The sequence below is a fragment of the Protopterus annectens genome, chromosome 13.part0 (genome assembly GCF_019279795.1).
Source record: "Protopterus annectens isolate FY-2018-M chromosome 13.part0, PAN1.0, whole genome shotgun sequence".
Taxonomy (NCBI): domain Eukaryota; kingdom Metazoa; phylum Chordata; order Ceratodontiformes; family Protopteridae; genus Protopterus; species Protopterus annectens.
In genome coordinates this window covers 952,416,627-952,434,810 of record NC_056747.1, presented here as the reverse complement: position 1 = coordinate 952,434,810, position 18,184 = coordinate 952,416,627, and the positions used below count along the sequence as shown (strand labels likewise).

General features: G+C 42.8%; 1 protein-coding gene across 5 annotated transcripts in view; it reads right to left on the bottom strand.

Annotated features, from left to right (window-relative positions):
- Positions 1-18,184, bottom strand: part of STAT3 (signal transducer and activator of transcription 3) — a 1,961,792-nt gene that overhangs the window by 1,318,171 nt on the left and 625,437 nt on the right. For all 5 annotated transcript variants that reach the window (XM_044054713.1, XM_044054714.1, XM_044054715.1 and 2 more), the window contains exon 5: positions 10,092-10,190. In XM_044054713.1, coding sequence (XP_043910648.1) covers positions 10,092-10,190 — 99 coding nt within the window. The remainder of the gene's footprint in view (positions 1-10,091; positions 10,191-18,184) is intronic.

The following is an 18,184-nucleotide window of genomic DNA, read 5'->3' as shown; positions in this document are numbered from 1 at the left end:
AATCCTTCTTTAGCTATGTTAGGAAACTTGGAAACCGCATCCTACACTGTTTTGAACTTTTCCGAAACTATACCACATATTTGGACCCAGCAGATATCACTAACATACAAATTCAGTGAAAATTTCACCCCAGAGACAACTACTCATAGAGCACCAATCTCTGAGGCTCTCAGAACTCCCATCATCACTAAAGAACATGTACTAAAGGCACTCTTTAAGACTAAAATTGATTCCTCAATGGAAGGAGATACTGTGACTGGCTGTTTAATAAACAGCCAAAATAGGCCCTGGGAGATCCCCTTCTTGGCTTTGCTCTTAAAAAGGCAGTGGTGATGACGTCCTATAAAGAAGGCCCCACTAATGACAGTGGTAAGTATAGGTGCATCAGCCTAACAAACGGCATTTGAAAAGTCATGGAAAAAGAAGTTATGTACCTACCATTATGTTCCATGTTAGTTGTCCATCTTGCCTTCCTTCTTGCTGGATGGGTTCAAAGCCGATCCTCGGCTCCAACTCGGCCACTTACTATAGCTCGAGAGCTCTTTACTGGCTCGAAGCTACCCCTTATCCCAGAATGCCCAGCACCAGCTACCCAGATCTCGTTTGAGATAGCTTACACTAGTCATAATTATAGAAGATAATCCATTAATAAACCTGGATATACAGTCAATTGTCATGGTTTAGTTGAGAAGCAACTAATAACAAAACAAATTAGCCAGTGAAACCATTGAGAAACTCCTCTCAATCCTCGAGGAAGGGGGAAAACAGAAGGGACACAAGAAGGAAGGTGAGATGAAGGACAACTAACACGGAATGTTATGGTAGGTACATAAGATCTTTATGTTAAGTTGTCCAATCTCACCTTCGTTCTTGCCAGATGGGACAGTGTCCCTAGCACCTCAATCCTGGGTGGCTCATTGGAACAGACTCTTCAGAACCGTGGAACCAAAGGAAGCTCTGCCCTGGGAGACCACATCTACTTTGTAATGAGAAATGAATGTATGAGGATCTGCCCAAGTAGCTGCTGCACAAATTGAAACTATGGGCAATCTAGATTGTAATGCTACCGAAGTAGCTACTGACCTGGATGAATGACCTTTGGGTTCTGTTGGAAGATCTTTTTGTTGCAAGTGGTAGGTATGGGCTATGGTGTCCGATAACCATTTTGACAATGTTACTTTAGAAACTGGAAGGCCTTGTTTGTTGTTAGCAAATGAAAGGAATAACTGATCTGATTTTCTCATTTCTTTAATTCTATGGAGATAGAAACGCAGTTGTCTATGCACATCCATTTGGTGTAACCTGTATTCTGCCTTATTGGAATGATTAGGGAAAAAGACAGGGAGCTCAATGGACTGATTCAAATTGTGGTCTGAACAAACTTTAGGTACAAAAGATGGGTTAGTTCTCAGAGAAACCCTGTCTTTGGGAAAAATTAGGTATTTGAGTTTAAAAGAGACAAAAATTATACTAAGCCTGAGCCAGTATTGATTGCAACCGCACAGCTAAAGTGGCAAACAAGATCTGGGTAGCTGATGCTGGGCATTCTGGGATAAGGGGAAGCCTCAAGCCAGTAAAGAGCTCTCGAGCTATAGTAAATGGCCAAGTTGAAGCAGAGGATCAGCTCCGAACCCATCCAGCAAGAACAAAGGTGAGATTGGACAACTTAACATCATATTTTAACTGACCTGATAAATTATAACATTAAAAATCTCATCAAACAAGACCTGCAGCAGTTTGGCTTTAAGTATAGATATTGTATGACCTGGTGAACTTGTCTGACAGATTAACACAAGCTGATAACAATGGTCATGTTGTCCACACAACATACCCTGACCTGGCTAATGATACCCCCCCATGATTTCATCATTATAAAGCTAAATGCCTTACAAACAGATACCCATGTGGTAAAATGGACAGCAAATTGGCTAAAAGACAGAACTCATGTGGTGCCCACAGCATGAGCATCATCAGAATATGAAGGCAGCCAGTGGTATTCCACAGAGCTCCTTGCTGGGACCCCATCTGCTCAGCATTTACTTTTTAGATATACAGAGAGGTTCATTACACAGTGCCTTCCCCATCTCTGGAAAAGACTGCCACTGCATATTAAACAGTGAGAAACTTTTACCTTCCTTCAAACTAGAACTGGATGATTTGATAGGTATTCACAAATTCACACCTGGCTTGACAAGCCTGGCCCCCCTTGTGAGAAGGGGCTTGATCTGAGGGTGAGTACTGGCAAAGCTTAAATGGGCATATGTTGTCATATAACTCAGCTTCCTTGTAATTCCTACAATGACTATTTCTATGATTTCTAGGATGGTGAAGCACAGTTTTGTTGGAACACCAAAAAGTGTAGTGACTGATGAAACTGGTAGAACAGTTGAGACCAGAATTAAAAACTGCAACAGGAGAAAAACACAAACAGAATTCTTCCTTTTTAAAATACAGAGCAATAAGTAAAGTACAGTTTTGTACCTACCATAAATGTAGATGTTTGAGTGTTCACACTGCTGCAGTTATTACACTTGGGTTATCCTGCGGTCAGGCGGTCCCGCAGTCGGGCAGAGTTCCAAAGTCTTGGTCCGGCGTCGGTTGCTGTCGCTTCTTCCCTGACGTCAGTGCGACAGGGGTATACAAGATGCATCCTACGCCATTTTCTTCATTTTTTCTTGCCCCAGATGTCAGGTGCCCCCAAATAGGTAGGCAATACATTTTGGTAATAAAACATACATAAAAAATAAAAACAATACCTTCAGTTACAAGCAAATACACCACAAAGGTTGTATAGGATAGAAAGGTATAGATAAGTCCGGCTAGTTCAGAGGTTATGGCAGGAGGGTAACCTGGACTGCAGCAGTGTGAACACTCGAACATCTACATTTATGGTAGGTACAAAACTGTACTATGTTCATAGTGTTACACTGCTGCAGTCATTACACTTGGGTAGAATCCCAAAGCTAAGGTTGGGTGGCTGGTCTATAAAGAGTTAGGATTGGCTATGAGGTCCTGCAGAACTGCAGTGGCAAATCCTGCTCTGGATTTAGAGTAAAGAGGCAAGTGGTAATGCTTGGTAAAGGTGCGTACTGAACTCCAAGTTGCAGCCTCCAAAATGTCCTTGGTAGGTACTCCTCTGAGAAAGGCTGTTGAAGTGGCTGCTGCCCTGGTGGAATGTGGCCTAATGTTATTAGGGACTGATTTTCCATGCTGTGTTTAGCAGTAACGAATACAGTGTCCTATCCATTTCGATATAGTCTGCTTTGAGATAGCCTTGCCCTGTGATCCTGCAACATATGCTACAAACAGTTGCTCAGTTTTCCTGAAAGCTTTTGTTTTGTCCAAGTAGAAGCGTACCTGCCTGTGTATGTCCAAAGAGTGCAGAAGTTTCTCCCCTTTATTCTGGGAGTTTGGATAAAAAGTTGGCAAATGGATGGTTTGGTTAAGAGCCACACTAGATACCACCTAAGGTAGGGTTTGTCCTTAAAGAAACCCTGTCCTGATAAAAAATGATAAAAGGTTCCACTGCCATTAATGCCTGTAGCTCTGAGACTCTTCGTGCTGAAGTTACTGCCAGGAGCAAAGCTGTTTTCCATGATAAAAATTTTAGATCGGCTGTATTGGCTGGCTCAAAAAGTGGCAGGGTCAGTTTTTCCAAAACAAAATTGAGGTCCCAAGTTGGCGCTGGTGCTCTCCAGGGCAGTCTCATGTTTTTAGCCCCTCTGCGGTACTGCTTTAGCAAAGGATGAGAAAATAAAGGAGGATCCATGTTGCAATGTGCTGAAATGGCAGAGGCATGGATCTTGATTGATGAGAAGGATAGGCCTTTGTCCAGCATCCCAGTTAGGTATTGTAAAATCTGAGGAATGTTTGGGACAAGAGGGTCACGGCTTTGAGCCTGGTTCCAGGTGCAGAATCTCTTCCATTTTTCTGAGTAAGCTTTCCTGGTGCTAGGCCTCCTGGCCTCCAAAATGACATCCATAACAGCTTTAGAGAGAGGTGTTGCCTGTTTGACTAATGAATCTGCCATGCAGCCAGGTTTAGGGTTTTGAGCTGACCGTGCAGGATCTGATTGTTTTGCTGAGTCAGAAGGTGTGGAATTTGAGGCAAAATCCATGGTGGGCCTTGAGCTAAGTTCTTTAAGATTGGGTACCAGTGCTGGCATGGCCAGTCTGGAGCAATCAGGATCATCTGTGGTTTTTCTTGTCTGGCTTTTAGGAGCACCTTTGAAAGGAGAGGCAGTGGTGGGAAGGCATAAACTTTTAGGCTTTTCCAGCTGAACGAGAGAGCATCCACTTTCCATGCTTGTGTGTGATAAGTCCTTGTGCAGAATTTTTGTAGTTGGCAATTCAGTGGGAAGGCAAAAAGATCTATGTTTGGGCATCCCCATTTTTGCGTTACCATGCTGAAGATTTGTGGATTCAATTTCCATTCATGAGGGTCCATGAAATTTCTGCTTAGATCGTCTGCCAGAGTATTTTTCTTTCCTGGCAGGAATTGTGCTTGCAGATGAACTTGATACGTTAGAGCTGTGTTCCACAAGGTCATGGCTTGCCAGCATAGGGAATAAGAATGAATGCCCCCTTGCTTGTTTATGTATCACATTACTGTGGTGTTGTCTGTCTTTATTAATAATTGTCCTGTATGCAGAAGGTCCTTGAAAGCTGTTAGGGCATTTTGAACAGCCAACATCTCTTTTTGATTGATGTGAAGATGCGTCTGGTCTGTGGTCCACTTGCCCTGAATGCATTTTCCTGCCATGTGTGCTCCCCAGGCGTAATCCGAAGCATCTGTTGTTAGAGTCTGCCTGGCTGTGGGTAGGGTAAAAGGCTGACCCTTGTTTAGGTGACATGCCTGTGCCCACCATCAAAACTCCTGTTGTAGGCAGGGAATCATTGGTATTACTGCTTCTAAACTGTGGGAGTGTTGAGTCCAAACACCTTTTAGGTACCATTGTAATTTCCTCATATGCAGTCTAGCATATGGTATTAGTAGTATGCAGGATGCCATGAATCCCAGGGCCTGCAGAATTTTTCTTGCAGGGAGATGGGACTTTTTTGCCAGTAAATGAAAATATTGAGTTAGTTGAACTTGTTTGTCTGGCATGAGATAAGCCATCTGGGCCGTTGCATTTAAGCTGGCACCCAGGAATGTAATCTGTTGTGAGGGCACTAGTTTTGACTTTTTTTCGTTTATTGTGTACCCTAAAGAAATTAGCAACCTTTTTACAAACGCCAGATGCTGTAGAAGAATGTCCTTGGTCTCTGCTTGAATGAGGCAGTCGTCCAGGTATGGATATATTTGAATTCCTTTTTGTCTGCAAAATGCAATTACTGGTGCCAGGCACTTTGTAAAGACCCTGGGTGCAGTAGATAAGTCAAAGGGCAGTGCAGAGAATTGGTACTGCATTGTACCAGCTTTGAATCTGAGGTACCTTCTGCAATTTTGTCGGATTGGGACATGCAGGTATGCCTCTTTAAGGTCCAGAGTAACAAGCCAAGCCTTCTTGCCCAGCATGGGTAGAAGCTGCTGTAATGTCAACATTTTGAATTTCGGAATATCCTGTTCCTGTTGTGGTACTTTTTGAATAGCTCTCATGTCCATGAGGGCTGAATCTGTTTTTGTGCCTCTGCCCATTGATTTTGTGGCAGGTCTGGCATTCCTTTTAGCCTTGGTAAAGTATGAAAGTGGAACCTGTAACCTTGAGACACAATATTCAGAACCCATTTGTCTTGGGTGATTGTTTGCCAGTTTTGTGAAAAAAAAGTGCTAGTTTTCCCCCTAAGAGGGCTGCCAATAGGGAAGTACTTGGTGTACGAAGGGGGAAGTCATTGGGACGGTTTCCTGTAAGGTTGAGACTTGTCCTCACCTCCTTTTGGGGTAGAGGTGCCCCACTGTCGTTGTCTGTTAGAGCCTTGGGGTTGAGATCTGCCTCTTGGGCATCTGTATCTGCCTTTCTATGGCCTGTCTGACACTGGAAAGGACCAATTCTATGTTGGCCAATTTCTGCTAAATCGAGGTGGCTGTACCTGTAAGAAATCCTTGACTGTTTGCATAGATTTAGCTTTATCCTCCATTTTCTTTAATACCTCTTCTGCTTTAACACCAAACAAGGTATCATGCTGTAAAGGAGTATCCAAATGTTTTGCCTTAACATGATCAGGTAAACTCTGTTCTTTTAACCAAGCATGTCTTCGAATCACAGAACCTGTAACTGCGGCTCTACAAGAGGCCTCTAAAGAATCAAAACCACACTGCAGAGTATGTTTTCCCACCTGTTCAACTGCATGCAATAAATCCTACATTTCTTTACAGTCAGGAGCTTCTGAGCTTGCAAGCATTTTCTGTTTTAACTGAGCCATTAAATACTGTTGGTACTTAAGCATGTGAAACTGGCAATTTAAAGCCCTTACTGCTAAAGTTGCAGAAGTGTAAACTTTCTTCCCCCATCTATCCAAAGCTCTGGGATCTCTGTCAGAGGGTACTGGATTTTTTGCAATGGAAGCCTTAACCCCTTTTGGACCCTGGGAAATAGTTTCTGGATCAGCAGAAGGGTTTTTATAAAGAAACTTGCGAGAGTCAGGGACTCTATAATACCTATCTGGCTTGGCTGGTGCAGGGAGCAAAGAATCAGGAGATAAGCTGGATTCAGAGAACACATCATCCACAATATCTAGCACAGGCGGAATAGCCAGGGGCCTGTGCTGAGGCAATAAAAGGAAATCCCTGAGCCTTTTCTTTGATTCTGAATAATCCTGACTTTCCCAATGGAAATGCTCCTTCATGGTATGTAAAGTTTCCCCAAAAGAATAATCCTCAGGAGGAGAGGCTGAAGGGATAGATTCTTCAGCATCAGAGTCCTCATAGGGGGGTAGAGAGTATCCCTCGTCTGAAGAGGAATCAGAGGAAATGGAAACCTGATCAGAGGAATCATAGTCTGTATCCTGCCTAGGCCTTTTCTCAGGAGGGGGATGGGAACCCCTGATTAGAGTAATGAGGTCTTCGGCCATTTTAAGCATCTGTTTCTTAGGCAAGGAGGACTGTCCAGGAGAATGCTGTACTTGCTTCTTTGTCTTTAATGGTACTTTTGTCTTTGCTTTAATGGTAAGTTGTGAAGGTCTGAAAACACCCTCAGAAGCCGATGCCTGCTCAGCGGCTCTGGATCCATCTGAGGGATTAGTTTCCGTAGGCCCAATACCTTGAGTTTCCAGAGGCCTAGTTGTCTCCACGTGGGAGTCAGAGGCGGCCTGTGGCTCTGAGATAGCGGGTGCCAGGGGCTGCGAAAACGCCTCACTGAGAACCGGCGACTGGCCTAGAAGAGGTTTCGTCGTCGGTTTTGGACCTCGGATGCCTGTCTTTATCCTTGTCTTTGTGTTTTTTCGGAATTGCAGTTGTCGGTTGATCCGACGGCATAGTATAATTGAACCTTCGGCCAAAGTAGTGCGATGCAAAATCAAAACGTCGTTTTATAGTGCGTTTGTTAAATCTAGCACAAATCCGACAACTAGTGACGTCGTGATCAGGGCCTAGGCATGGAATATAGTAAGAGTGGAAGTCCTTATGAGGTATTTGCTTCCCACTAGAAATACAATTATTAACTTTTTCTGACATCGGTCTGAGGCAAGAAAAAAGTTTCTCCAACAGGGTACTTAGCTTTATTGAAGACTTTGGATCTGAAATTCGACTTCGAAAATCTCAGGAGTCGGCCGACTGGCACTTGCGAACTGCTTCTGCTTTGGGCACTGAGTGGCAAGAAAGACTGAAGAAAATGGCGTCGGATGCATCTTATATACCCCGTCACACTGACGTCAGGGAAGAAGTGACAGCAAACGATGCCGGACCAAGACTTTGGAACTCTGGCCGACTGCGGGATCGGCTGACAGCAGGATAACCCAAGTGTAATGACTGCAGCAGTGTAACACGATGAACATCTGCAAATCAAGAAATAACCACTTAAAAACAAGTTAAAACACTCAGTGAAGAAATGCCAAGGTCTAAGTGGGGAGAAAACAAACTGCCTTAAAAATATGAACACATTTCAAATAGGTCTGACATGAATGCAGCACGGGAAAGCAGGATTAGAAATCAAAACAATGATGATAATGCCTCAAATTATTGCTATATATTTTTTGTTAATACACAAAAGCAATTATCAAACTGAAGTAGCCTAAGAATGTTTATGTCAGACAGGAGTGGCTAAAGCTTTAGCTAGCTAGGGAGGAAGCTAGATGGCAGAGCATTGGGGGGGGAAAGGGGAAGAGCTAGCAGTCTGGCAAATTTCTTAAATGACATGCTGACAGAAAGTTTGTGGTTTCACTGTGGCGGTTAATGAGGAAGGACAACTTCATACCACAGCCATCTGTTAAACACACTGTAGAAACGTCTCTTCAGCTTTAGGAATACAGTTTGCAGAAAAGAACTCAGAGTTACTAGATTCAGCAGCAATAAAAAAACAGGGACAGGTAAAAATTAGAATATAATGACAATTACTCTTAAATATGCTTTAACAGAAGAGTGCAAATAACCTTCAGAGTGGAATGCCCCACTTTCTAATAATAATTTACCAAAAAATGCAAGTCAGAAAGAATAAAGTCAAGGCTATTATTTCCCATACAGGCTTTCAACTTCTTTCTAAGTCTTTATCCCTCTGACATTCATCTATCATTCCCACGTCACCATCATTCATTTTTAGTACCTACTTTTGCAGACCATCTGGGAAGGATCCTTCTTTCATCAGGAATAAATTACTTTGTGGTGCCAACTGCTGGCAATGATGGAGACGTCAAAGGCACAAAGTAGGAGCTCTGGTAACCATCCCATGCCAGTGTGTGGCTACTCTACTTCTTAATCATATACCCCCTCCACCAGTGCATGCAAACAAATGGCCTGAAACAAGCAAATGTGATGACTGCATCTAATCATCATTATTTAGGGTGAGACCACTGTGATGAAATTCTGCTGGCCTTCTTCTATAAGTATCTACTACAGTGGCTTATGACACAGATCTAACCTGTACCTATAAAAGGCGACAGAAATGGCTGCCTGCAAACTACATTGTTCAAACCTTGATCTCTTCTATGTATCCACTGCACACACTTATCCCACATATCTAACTTGCACCCCAAACATGAGACAGCTAGCTGCCAACAGCTGAATCTACCTCATGCCCAACCTCTAATGTCCTTGTTTGTCACTGGGACAGGCAGATGCCCTACTCCTAATTCGGTGGTGACAACATTCCTTTTAAACTTAGAAGTGCATTTAAAAAACAAAACAACTGACAGTTTCTATATAATTTCATCAGAGACAATTTAGAAACCTTTCTAATTACACTACACGTAGCTGCATTTCCCTAGCCCTTCATTATGTGAATATTTGTTAACAGATTCATTAACAAAAAGTCTTTGCTGAAGACCAAATTAATTTATTCTGCTGCCTTCTAACCCACTTGATGCAGGAATGCAGGGACAAGCTCTATGTCGTATAATGGTTAAGATGTATCTGCAAGCTGTCAACTATCACAATTAAAGACACTGTTTCTACAGGCTTTTTGGTGGTTGAATGGTCGTATAATGGTTAAGATGTTTACCTCACAGATACAGCGTACAGAGTTTGATTATTACACTGGTTAGGCTTAAAAAATGTACCAAAGGGGGAGCTAGCCTAGTAATTACCAATGAACATGACAGTTTTTCTGACGGTAGGCACAGGATTATGATTAAAATCAGGGAGTACACAGGCAGATAAACAGTAAAAAGATTCCAATGGAAGAATTCTGCATCTGCATAGGGTCAAACGTAACAAAAAAAAAAAGAACAAACAGAAGCAATATGCACATTGAACTGAACTGTACATAATTACATGTAGTGAGTTGTCAACAACTAGACAGCTAAATTTCTTTCTTTACAGATTACTTCTAAGGAAGCTCTACAACAATAAAATACCATTTCTTCTTTACAGAACACTCTTGAATAAGTTCCACAGTAGTATAAACACTACTTTATCATATTTTTTTTTCTTGTGGCTTGATCTATCCCATTACTTATTTTATTAAAAACATGGAGGCAATTGATGGCAAATGAATAATTTACCTGTACTCTTTTCCGCACATCCTGTAAATGCTGTTCCAATATTTGTTGTTTTTCTGTCACTACAGCTGCTGTGTGATGAGCTCCCTGGCCACCTGGTTGCTAGAAATAAGGGAAAAAATACCATAAGATAACCTTGGTACATACTGCCTTGTTTATATACATGACCAGCATAATAACATCTTCATAAAACATGATTCTGCCTCTTCTACTTTGGATACATGCCCACTGCTGAAATCATACTTCCTATTTTACCAGGATATTTTAAAGAAAATAACTATGAAAATAACATTAAAATTGGTAGGAGGACCAAAATAAAGTAGGAAAAGGAATAAATACTCGGGGGGGGGGGGTTGCAGACAAGAAGGAAGGTTTTTTGGGTACATACATGGGATGGAAAGTTAAAATACACTACCACAGTGGGTAGGGAGTACAGTGAGAATGCTGATATGGTAGAAGTTTTTATTTATATTTGTATTTGTATTGCCTTAGTCTTCAAGAAAAAAGACCAGAGTTTGTGAAAGACTTTGGTTACAGGTACGGCTGCCTGAAGGAGTGGTGGAGAAAAGGAGAACGTGACCAATGGCCAGCGTTCCCATCCTGAGGGGGAGAGTGGGAGAATCCCAATTACTCTGTGACCTCTGTTGGAGAGCAAGAGCTCCACAGGCCTCCCCACTAGGAACCAGAACGTGGTAATTTGGTGTCACCGCATTAACTCATCTCAAAAACTTGGCACTTTGACTGACCTCTGTATTCAAGATGTTTCCTAGTTCCATGATAACAACTCTCCATTAAATCCCTCAGTCTCCAAAGTAATAAAAAAATATGCATTATGTGGTCAACTCGTTATCAAGGGGCACCCCCATCAAAAGGTTAGGTCTGGAGGGTACCTGGAAAGGAGCAATTTGCTATCTGGGGTTGGGCACTCATAGGACCCAGGGAAACAGCTGGAAGCTGCAAAGGCATCAGGTTGTGATAAAAAAAATAATAAGATTACGAGAGGAAGCATGCCAAACTAGGAAAGGCTTAAACAGCTAAAAGGTGTTCTCGTACACAAATAAGTTTTGAAAAGGTACATGGAGACAGCAGTGCACACAGCCTTGGCGGTGTGCCTCCCAGGAACCTGAGGAAACCGATGCACTCGAAAATCTCAACACAGAATTCCTCTAATAGAATCAGGAGGTGTGGCCACCTGACAACTCCATAAATACCATAATAAAAAAAGAACACATAACCATATAACTTTACCTACCAAAGTGGCATGGTGCAGTCGCCAAAATACTAATCATTAACTGTAGTACTGCACTAATTTCTTTACATACACAGAACATTTCAATACATTGGTTGTATCTGCAAGCTGTCAACTATCACAATTAAAGACACTGTTTCTACAGGCTTTTTGGTGGTTGAATGGCAGTCTTTTATACAGTGTGTGTGTGTGTGTGTGTGTGTGTGTGTGTGTGTGTGTGTGTGTGTGTGTGTGTGTATGCTGACAGCTCTGCACATACCACACTACTGCTACTGTTTAGTGTACAGGGAAGTGGCATTCTTCAAACCATTTTACAGTCTTACTGGGAGCAATATTGACTTTTAACCAGGCGATTCTACCTAAGGGCCAAATCACGGGAATTCCTTTTAATATATCACTGGGCAACAGGAACATTCCTGAAACCTAAAAGAAAGCCACAGTGGTATTTCACAAATGGGACACAAGAACTGAGCCGCTTTAACTACAGACCCATAATACTCAGTGCCAGTGAAAGTTATGGACAAGACACCAAGAGAAAGGATGGTTGTTTTACAGAGACAAACAACCTAAAGGATAAGAAACAGCACAGTTTGGTGTCCAATAGGTCTTGTCCAACCTGAGCCACTTCTATGAGTTGGTTATTACACTGGAACGTGAAAGAAAATGGATGGGATATGCCTAGCTGTACAGCTACTACATGGCCCCTGATCGAGTCCCAGTAAGTCCCACACAGAAGACAGTGGCTATCAAGTTGAAGGAGCTTGGACTGAAGGGAGAGCCAACAAAATGGGTGGAAAAGTGACTTAATGCCAAGAAATAGAATGGTGGTTATGGGACATAGTCAAAACAGAAGGCAACGAGCTGGGTCATGTAGTGCTCAGCCCAAGTCCAAGTACTATTCAGCATCTTTATATCTGCCATCACCATAAGCAAAAGGAAATACCAGCCTGCTTGTGGGTGATGCTATAACCAGTAGAAAAGTGAGGGATGGGGAAGAAGTCTACCCAACTGACGGTGAAAAAATTGACAACTAGTTTTAATGCCGAAAAAGTGCAGATAACTCGGCCAGGATCCAACAGCTGCAAAATAAAATACCAGATGGATACAGTTAACTTGAAGACTAAGAAGGAAATAATCACTGGGTGATAGTAGTTACAGAAATTAACCACCAGGTGCAGAATGGGAAAGCTGCACCCAAAGTTAATAACATAACAGTAAATACCTTTGGGTACATAACAGTTAAAAAAAAAAAAAAAAAAACTAAGAGTTTACACATGCCACTATACACATTTCTCTTGACAAGACCACATCTGCTGCAGCGTACAACCTTGCAGAGAGGAAAAACTCCAAAAACAAAAAGGAAAAAAGATGTACAGTAAACATAAAACCTGGAAATTAAAAAAAAAAAAAAAACAGAACTGAAGGAAAGAAAACTGCATGAAATTAAGCATAGAAAAACTTTAATTTCATCACACAGGCTTCATCAGAATTACAGCACCCACTTTCTCAATGACAGTTATATACAAAACTTCCAATCATAATACACTCTCAATTCTTCAATTAAATAAAACAATTCATGAATAAAAAAATACAAACTCTTAAAAAGGACCATGTATAAAAAATACACATATAAGAAAACATTTAAGAACCTGCAGCATATTTAATTCATAACCTTCTACTTACCGTCTTTAAAAACACTTAATATTTATAGCTTCATTTAAACCAGGGTATTCCTCTCCTCTTAGCATTATCTGCCATACACATGTAGTTACTTTTTTAAAGTCACCACTTCACAAACCTATTCTAATACAAAAAAATATGTTTTTTATAACTATAACGTACCCTGCTGTGCTTATACAATGCATTCTTACGGTCTTTACTTTTAATAGAATAAAGGTGTACACTGTGAAGTCTGTCTGATGAAAAGCGGAGTTATTAAACTTTTTGTATGCTTAATTTCATGCAGTTTTTTCCTTCAGTTCTGTGTTTTTTGGTTTTCACAGATGAAAAATATAGGAGACCCGAGGGCAAATTGTGCACAAGTGCATCCCTTGATAACTCCCCTGGAGGGGGGATTAGGGCAAAAAAGCTGGTGCATATGGCATTTACGGACAAGGCAAAAAGGTCGCAACAAGGCTGGTCCCATTTGCAGAAATTCACCTCCGCTACTTCCTGTTTTAGGAACCACTCGTGAGGCATCAGAATCACTCTGCTGAGTTTCTCTCCTCCTCCTTGTTTGTTTATGTACCAAACAACTGACATGTTGTCTGTCTGCACTGCAACAGTTCCCAGTGGAAGAGAGTCCTGAAATGCTTGCAACGCTAAAAGCACCACTCTCGTCTCTAGGACACTGATGTTTAAATGGGCCTAGTGATCCTGCCAGGTGCCTTGGACTGTTCTTCCCAGATAATGCCCTCCCCCCCACCGTATCTGGGAAGCGCTCGTGGTTATTGTGGCCAATGGATGTGGAGGAACAAATGGTCAACATGATGTCAGTTGAGTGGAGTGAAGCCACCAGCAAAGGTTCTTCTTGCAAGATTCTGTTACTGAAATTTGGTGGGACATGGGAAGTTATAGGGAACACTGAGTGAACAGTAGTAACTGTAGAATCCTCAAGTGCAGGCATGCTAATGGAACCAAGTTTATTGCTGCTGCCATGGTCCCCAAAACTTAGTACTGTTCTTGCCTGTAGTATTCTCCTGGAAAGAAGGTTTAAGACCTGATGTCGAAGTACTTGGACTCTATCTGGGGAAAGTTTTGCCCTCATTTGTGTTATAGATAGATCTCTTCCTATAAAAACGATATGCTGAGATGGCAACAAGGCAGATGTTTCGTAATTTATCGTGACTCCTAGGGGAGTGCAGAGATGTAATGTGGTTTCCCTTGCTTTTTCTAGTAGATGCTTTGTGGTGGAGGTTAGGAGACAGTCATATAGACACAGAAACACTCAGAATCCTAGATATCTCAAGTGAGCCGTGATTACTGCCATATACTTGGTGAACACTCTGGGGGCTGTAGTGAGACCAAAGGGCAGAGCCCAAAACTGGTGCTGAATGGCTCACAGCCGAAAGCACAGATGACTCCTGGATGGCCTATCCATTTTTATGTGGTAGTACACATCCTGGAGGTCTGTAGAGCACATCCAATCATCTTGTCCCGGAGAAGGGAATACAGGGTTACCATCCGGAACTTTGTTTTTCTTACCGATTTGTTTAATCTGCTGAGATCCAGTATGGGTCTCCAGTCCCCTGTTCTCTTTGGCACTACAAACAACCTTGCATAAGTTCCAGATGCTATTTGGTCTGCGGGGACTGTTTGGATGACTTTTTTGAGTAGCAACTTTTGAATTTCTAGAGTTGCCTTTGACTGGGTGGAACATCTGGGATTTTTTTATGTTTGGGAAGGGGAAGGAAAAGGGTATAGAGTAGCATCTGGATATGATACTTTGTACCCAGAAGCCTGGCCAGAGATAACAAAAGGCAAATGGGTATAAAGATAAACGACCCCCGAATGCCTCCAGAGAGGGACAGATGGGCCTCTTTTCAGGAGCGTTGAAAGGGCTTACCACGGAATGACTCCCTGTTGCCTTATTTTGTGGACCCCCCCCCCCGCCGCATAGATGGTGTCTTCCATTACTGCTTCCCCCTCTGCCCCGGGGGGAAAAAAATCACAAAGTGTGTCTTGAAAAGCTCTCTGGGATTTTCAGAACCACATTTTTACTCCCTTTTGGGTAAGGTCTAGATGGTAGAGAAAAATGGACTCCTAAGACAGAGAGTTTTTCCTTCTTTCTCACACCTGGTTAATGTGTCCTCGACTTTCGGCCCAAACAAGGATGAGCCATCGAAGGGGGTATTAACAATGGAAGATTTAAATGGTTCGGCAAAGTCACACAAGCACATCCAGGAATGTCTCCTTAGGGAAATTCCTGAACCCGCTGCTCTACTCGCTCCATCTGCTGCATAAGAAATGAACCTCATGGAGGAGTTAACCACAGAGTTTAAGGTGAAGAGCTGAGAGGAAACAGTCTCCTAGCTCCTTGTAGGAGATCTCTTTGCAGCCTAGTAAAGTGTGCCAGATAACTCAGCGATCTGAGTGCAAAAGTCACTGAAGAGAATGTGCACTTTCAATATCTGTCCATCGTACGAGACACCTTGTTCGGCAGGCGGACACAGATGAGGATGTCTCTGAAAGTTCCTTTTTGGTGACTGATGCCTCCACCACAGCATCTACTGGAACACCCTTGGTAAGGAAATCTGTGTCTTACAATGCAGTAATAAACTTGTTTGGTCTCCGAGGAACAGGTTGCACTGCGTCTGGAGACTCCCACACCTTTCGACTAACTAATTCCATGAGCTCGTCGAAAGGCAGAGACACTCAAGTGGTGGAAGGGTGAGACCCAAAGGCTTTCAGGTATACAGACTTCTCCAAAGAAGGATTGCTCGACTTCCAGCCACCTCTTTACTTAAGAATTTCCAGGATGTCTGCAAAGGAGACATCCTCAGAGGGCGACCATGGGGACCCTTCTGACTCATCAAGATCTGTATCAGAAGTGATAGACTCTTCTGGGGAGTCTAAATGCTTCCCCTTGCAAAGTCTCTTATGAGGGACCTCTTCAGAAGGGTATTCTGAAGAGGCTTCGGAGGCATCCTGAGGCCTAGGGTCTCCACGTGTATGTGGATGGTGCAGTGCTGAGACAGACGCCGGTGTTTTAGGGGGAAGAATGTCAGGACCTGAGAGTAGAGCTGTCTGTGGAGACAGCACTCTCCTCATCACCTGAAAAAAGTCCCCTCACCCCTGATCCAAGGAAACCCATGGCTCTGAAGAACCAGAAAGCATCCCCAGAACCAAAAGGGTTGGCTCCAAGGCTGATGTAGGAGCTGAGCTCACCCGTGCCAAAGACAACTGTCAAATCCAAATCTCCTCACCGAACCCGACCAGACAGCATTGGCTCCTAGACTCCTCGAGTTCAGATGGAGCAGAGGATGCGATAGCAGACATCGGGCCCGAAGATAGCAGGATAGGTCTTGGCACTGACGGTTCCACTAACTGCTTCCAGGCATTCCAGCTCTGAGGTCCCAGGTCAACTCAGAGGAGGAATTGATGTCGAAGGGGAAGTCTTGGTCGGCTCCGAATACCTCTGGGTTGGAACTAAAAACAGTTTGGCCAGCGCCGGTGTCCTTAAAAATCTGCGCACCACCCAATCCATGCCATCATCAGAAAGACTCCTGGGAGGACAGAGAACTGGGAGGACAGAGAAGAGGGAGCAGGAGATCAAACTGGTTGCAATAGAGGAAACCTAAGAATAGGAGAAACTGGCCCCAATTCCAGGGAGCAGCTCCGTAATTCAAACTCCATTGGCACTGACACAGAAGGAGCCATTTAAGAAGATTTTCCGGACCCAGCTCAATTTTTTTGCTGGCTTCGATTGCCCATAAGAAGGACCTGACCTCTTTCCAGATTTGTCAGACTTTGAGGATGGAAACTTGGCCGACTTTGAAGTGCCCTGACCTTCTTCAAGTGCTTCAGTGAAAGGGGACTTCAATGAGTAGCAAAAACAAGGATGAAGTCTCTCATAGAAATAGTGTAAATCCAAAAACAAACTGCTGAGAAGACAAACAAGGGTGAAAGCACAATATTTTATTTATCTCAAACTCTGATCATCTATGTATAAGTAATCTACAGTGTATAGAAAATATAAAAACATATATAAATAAATATAAAAAATATATGTAAAATCACACTGAACGTTCTGAGATCAAATGGATCATCAGACTTCAGTCGGACAAATCGTGTGGTCTTAATGATAGAGTCTCCCTTAAATCATTTTTAATGGACAGATCTTTGATCCATCAAACTCGGCATCTTTCATACACATGTTCACTTGATTTAGGTGCGATGATGTATACATACACTTTTCTTACATACATTTTTTATACTGCTCTCCTCAGTATGGAGAACGTCGACATCTGTGCAGTAATTGAAACCTGGTTCAAGGCTCCACAGAGCACCCCAGCACTACCGGGCTACAACTCATACCACACATTTCAGCCACAGAACATGGACTGAAACACAAAAAGAGGGAGGGCATATCCATATTCATCAGTGATACCTACACCTCCAGGTTAGTGGCGCAGCATGATACCTCCGAGATCATCCATGTGCAACTAACATCAGGCAAATCTGCAATGCAAATTGTGGCCTGCTACAGATCACCCTCCATGACCTAGACCACCACTCCACCTTTCCGGAGACACTGGAAAACATGAAGGTCCTACCGAACACCCTGATATTGAGCAATTTCAATTACCCTACCGTTAACTGGGAAAACTACTCAAGTACAAACTCCCAGGTCCAGCTCTTCCTGGAATTTATCAACTCAAATGCCCTGGATCAGCTGGTAAACTCCCCTACCAGAGGTGAAAACATACTGGACCTTGTTATCACCAACATGGGCGACAGGTGTTCCACATCAGAGGTCAACCCATCACTGGTTAGATCAGACCATAAACTAATCACTCTGGATGTCCACACCCCACCACCACCCCCAACTAAGGATACCACAGTAAAAAACTTTTCTAAAGCAAACTTCACCTTACTTAAGACAGAGGTGGCAAGTTTCACAGCCCCCACGCTAAAGGATAACACTGCCCAAGATGCAGAAACCTTTACAAATGCACTCTATGAGCACCTACAAGGATGCATGGATTGTGCCATCCCTAGCAAAATCAAGACTCATTCCCCTTAGAAAAGGGAACCAGTCTGGTGGACCCTTGCCATAAACAGGCTATACAACAGAAGGAGGAAACTAGTTCAGAAAAAAAGCAAATCCCAAGAAGGAAAGACATCC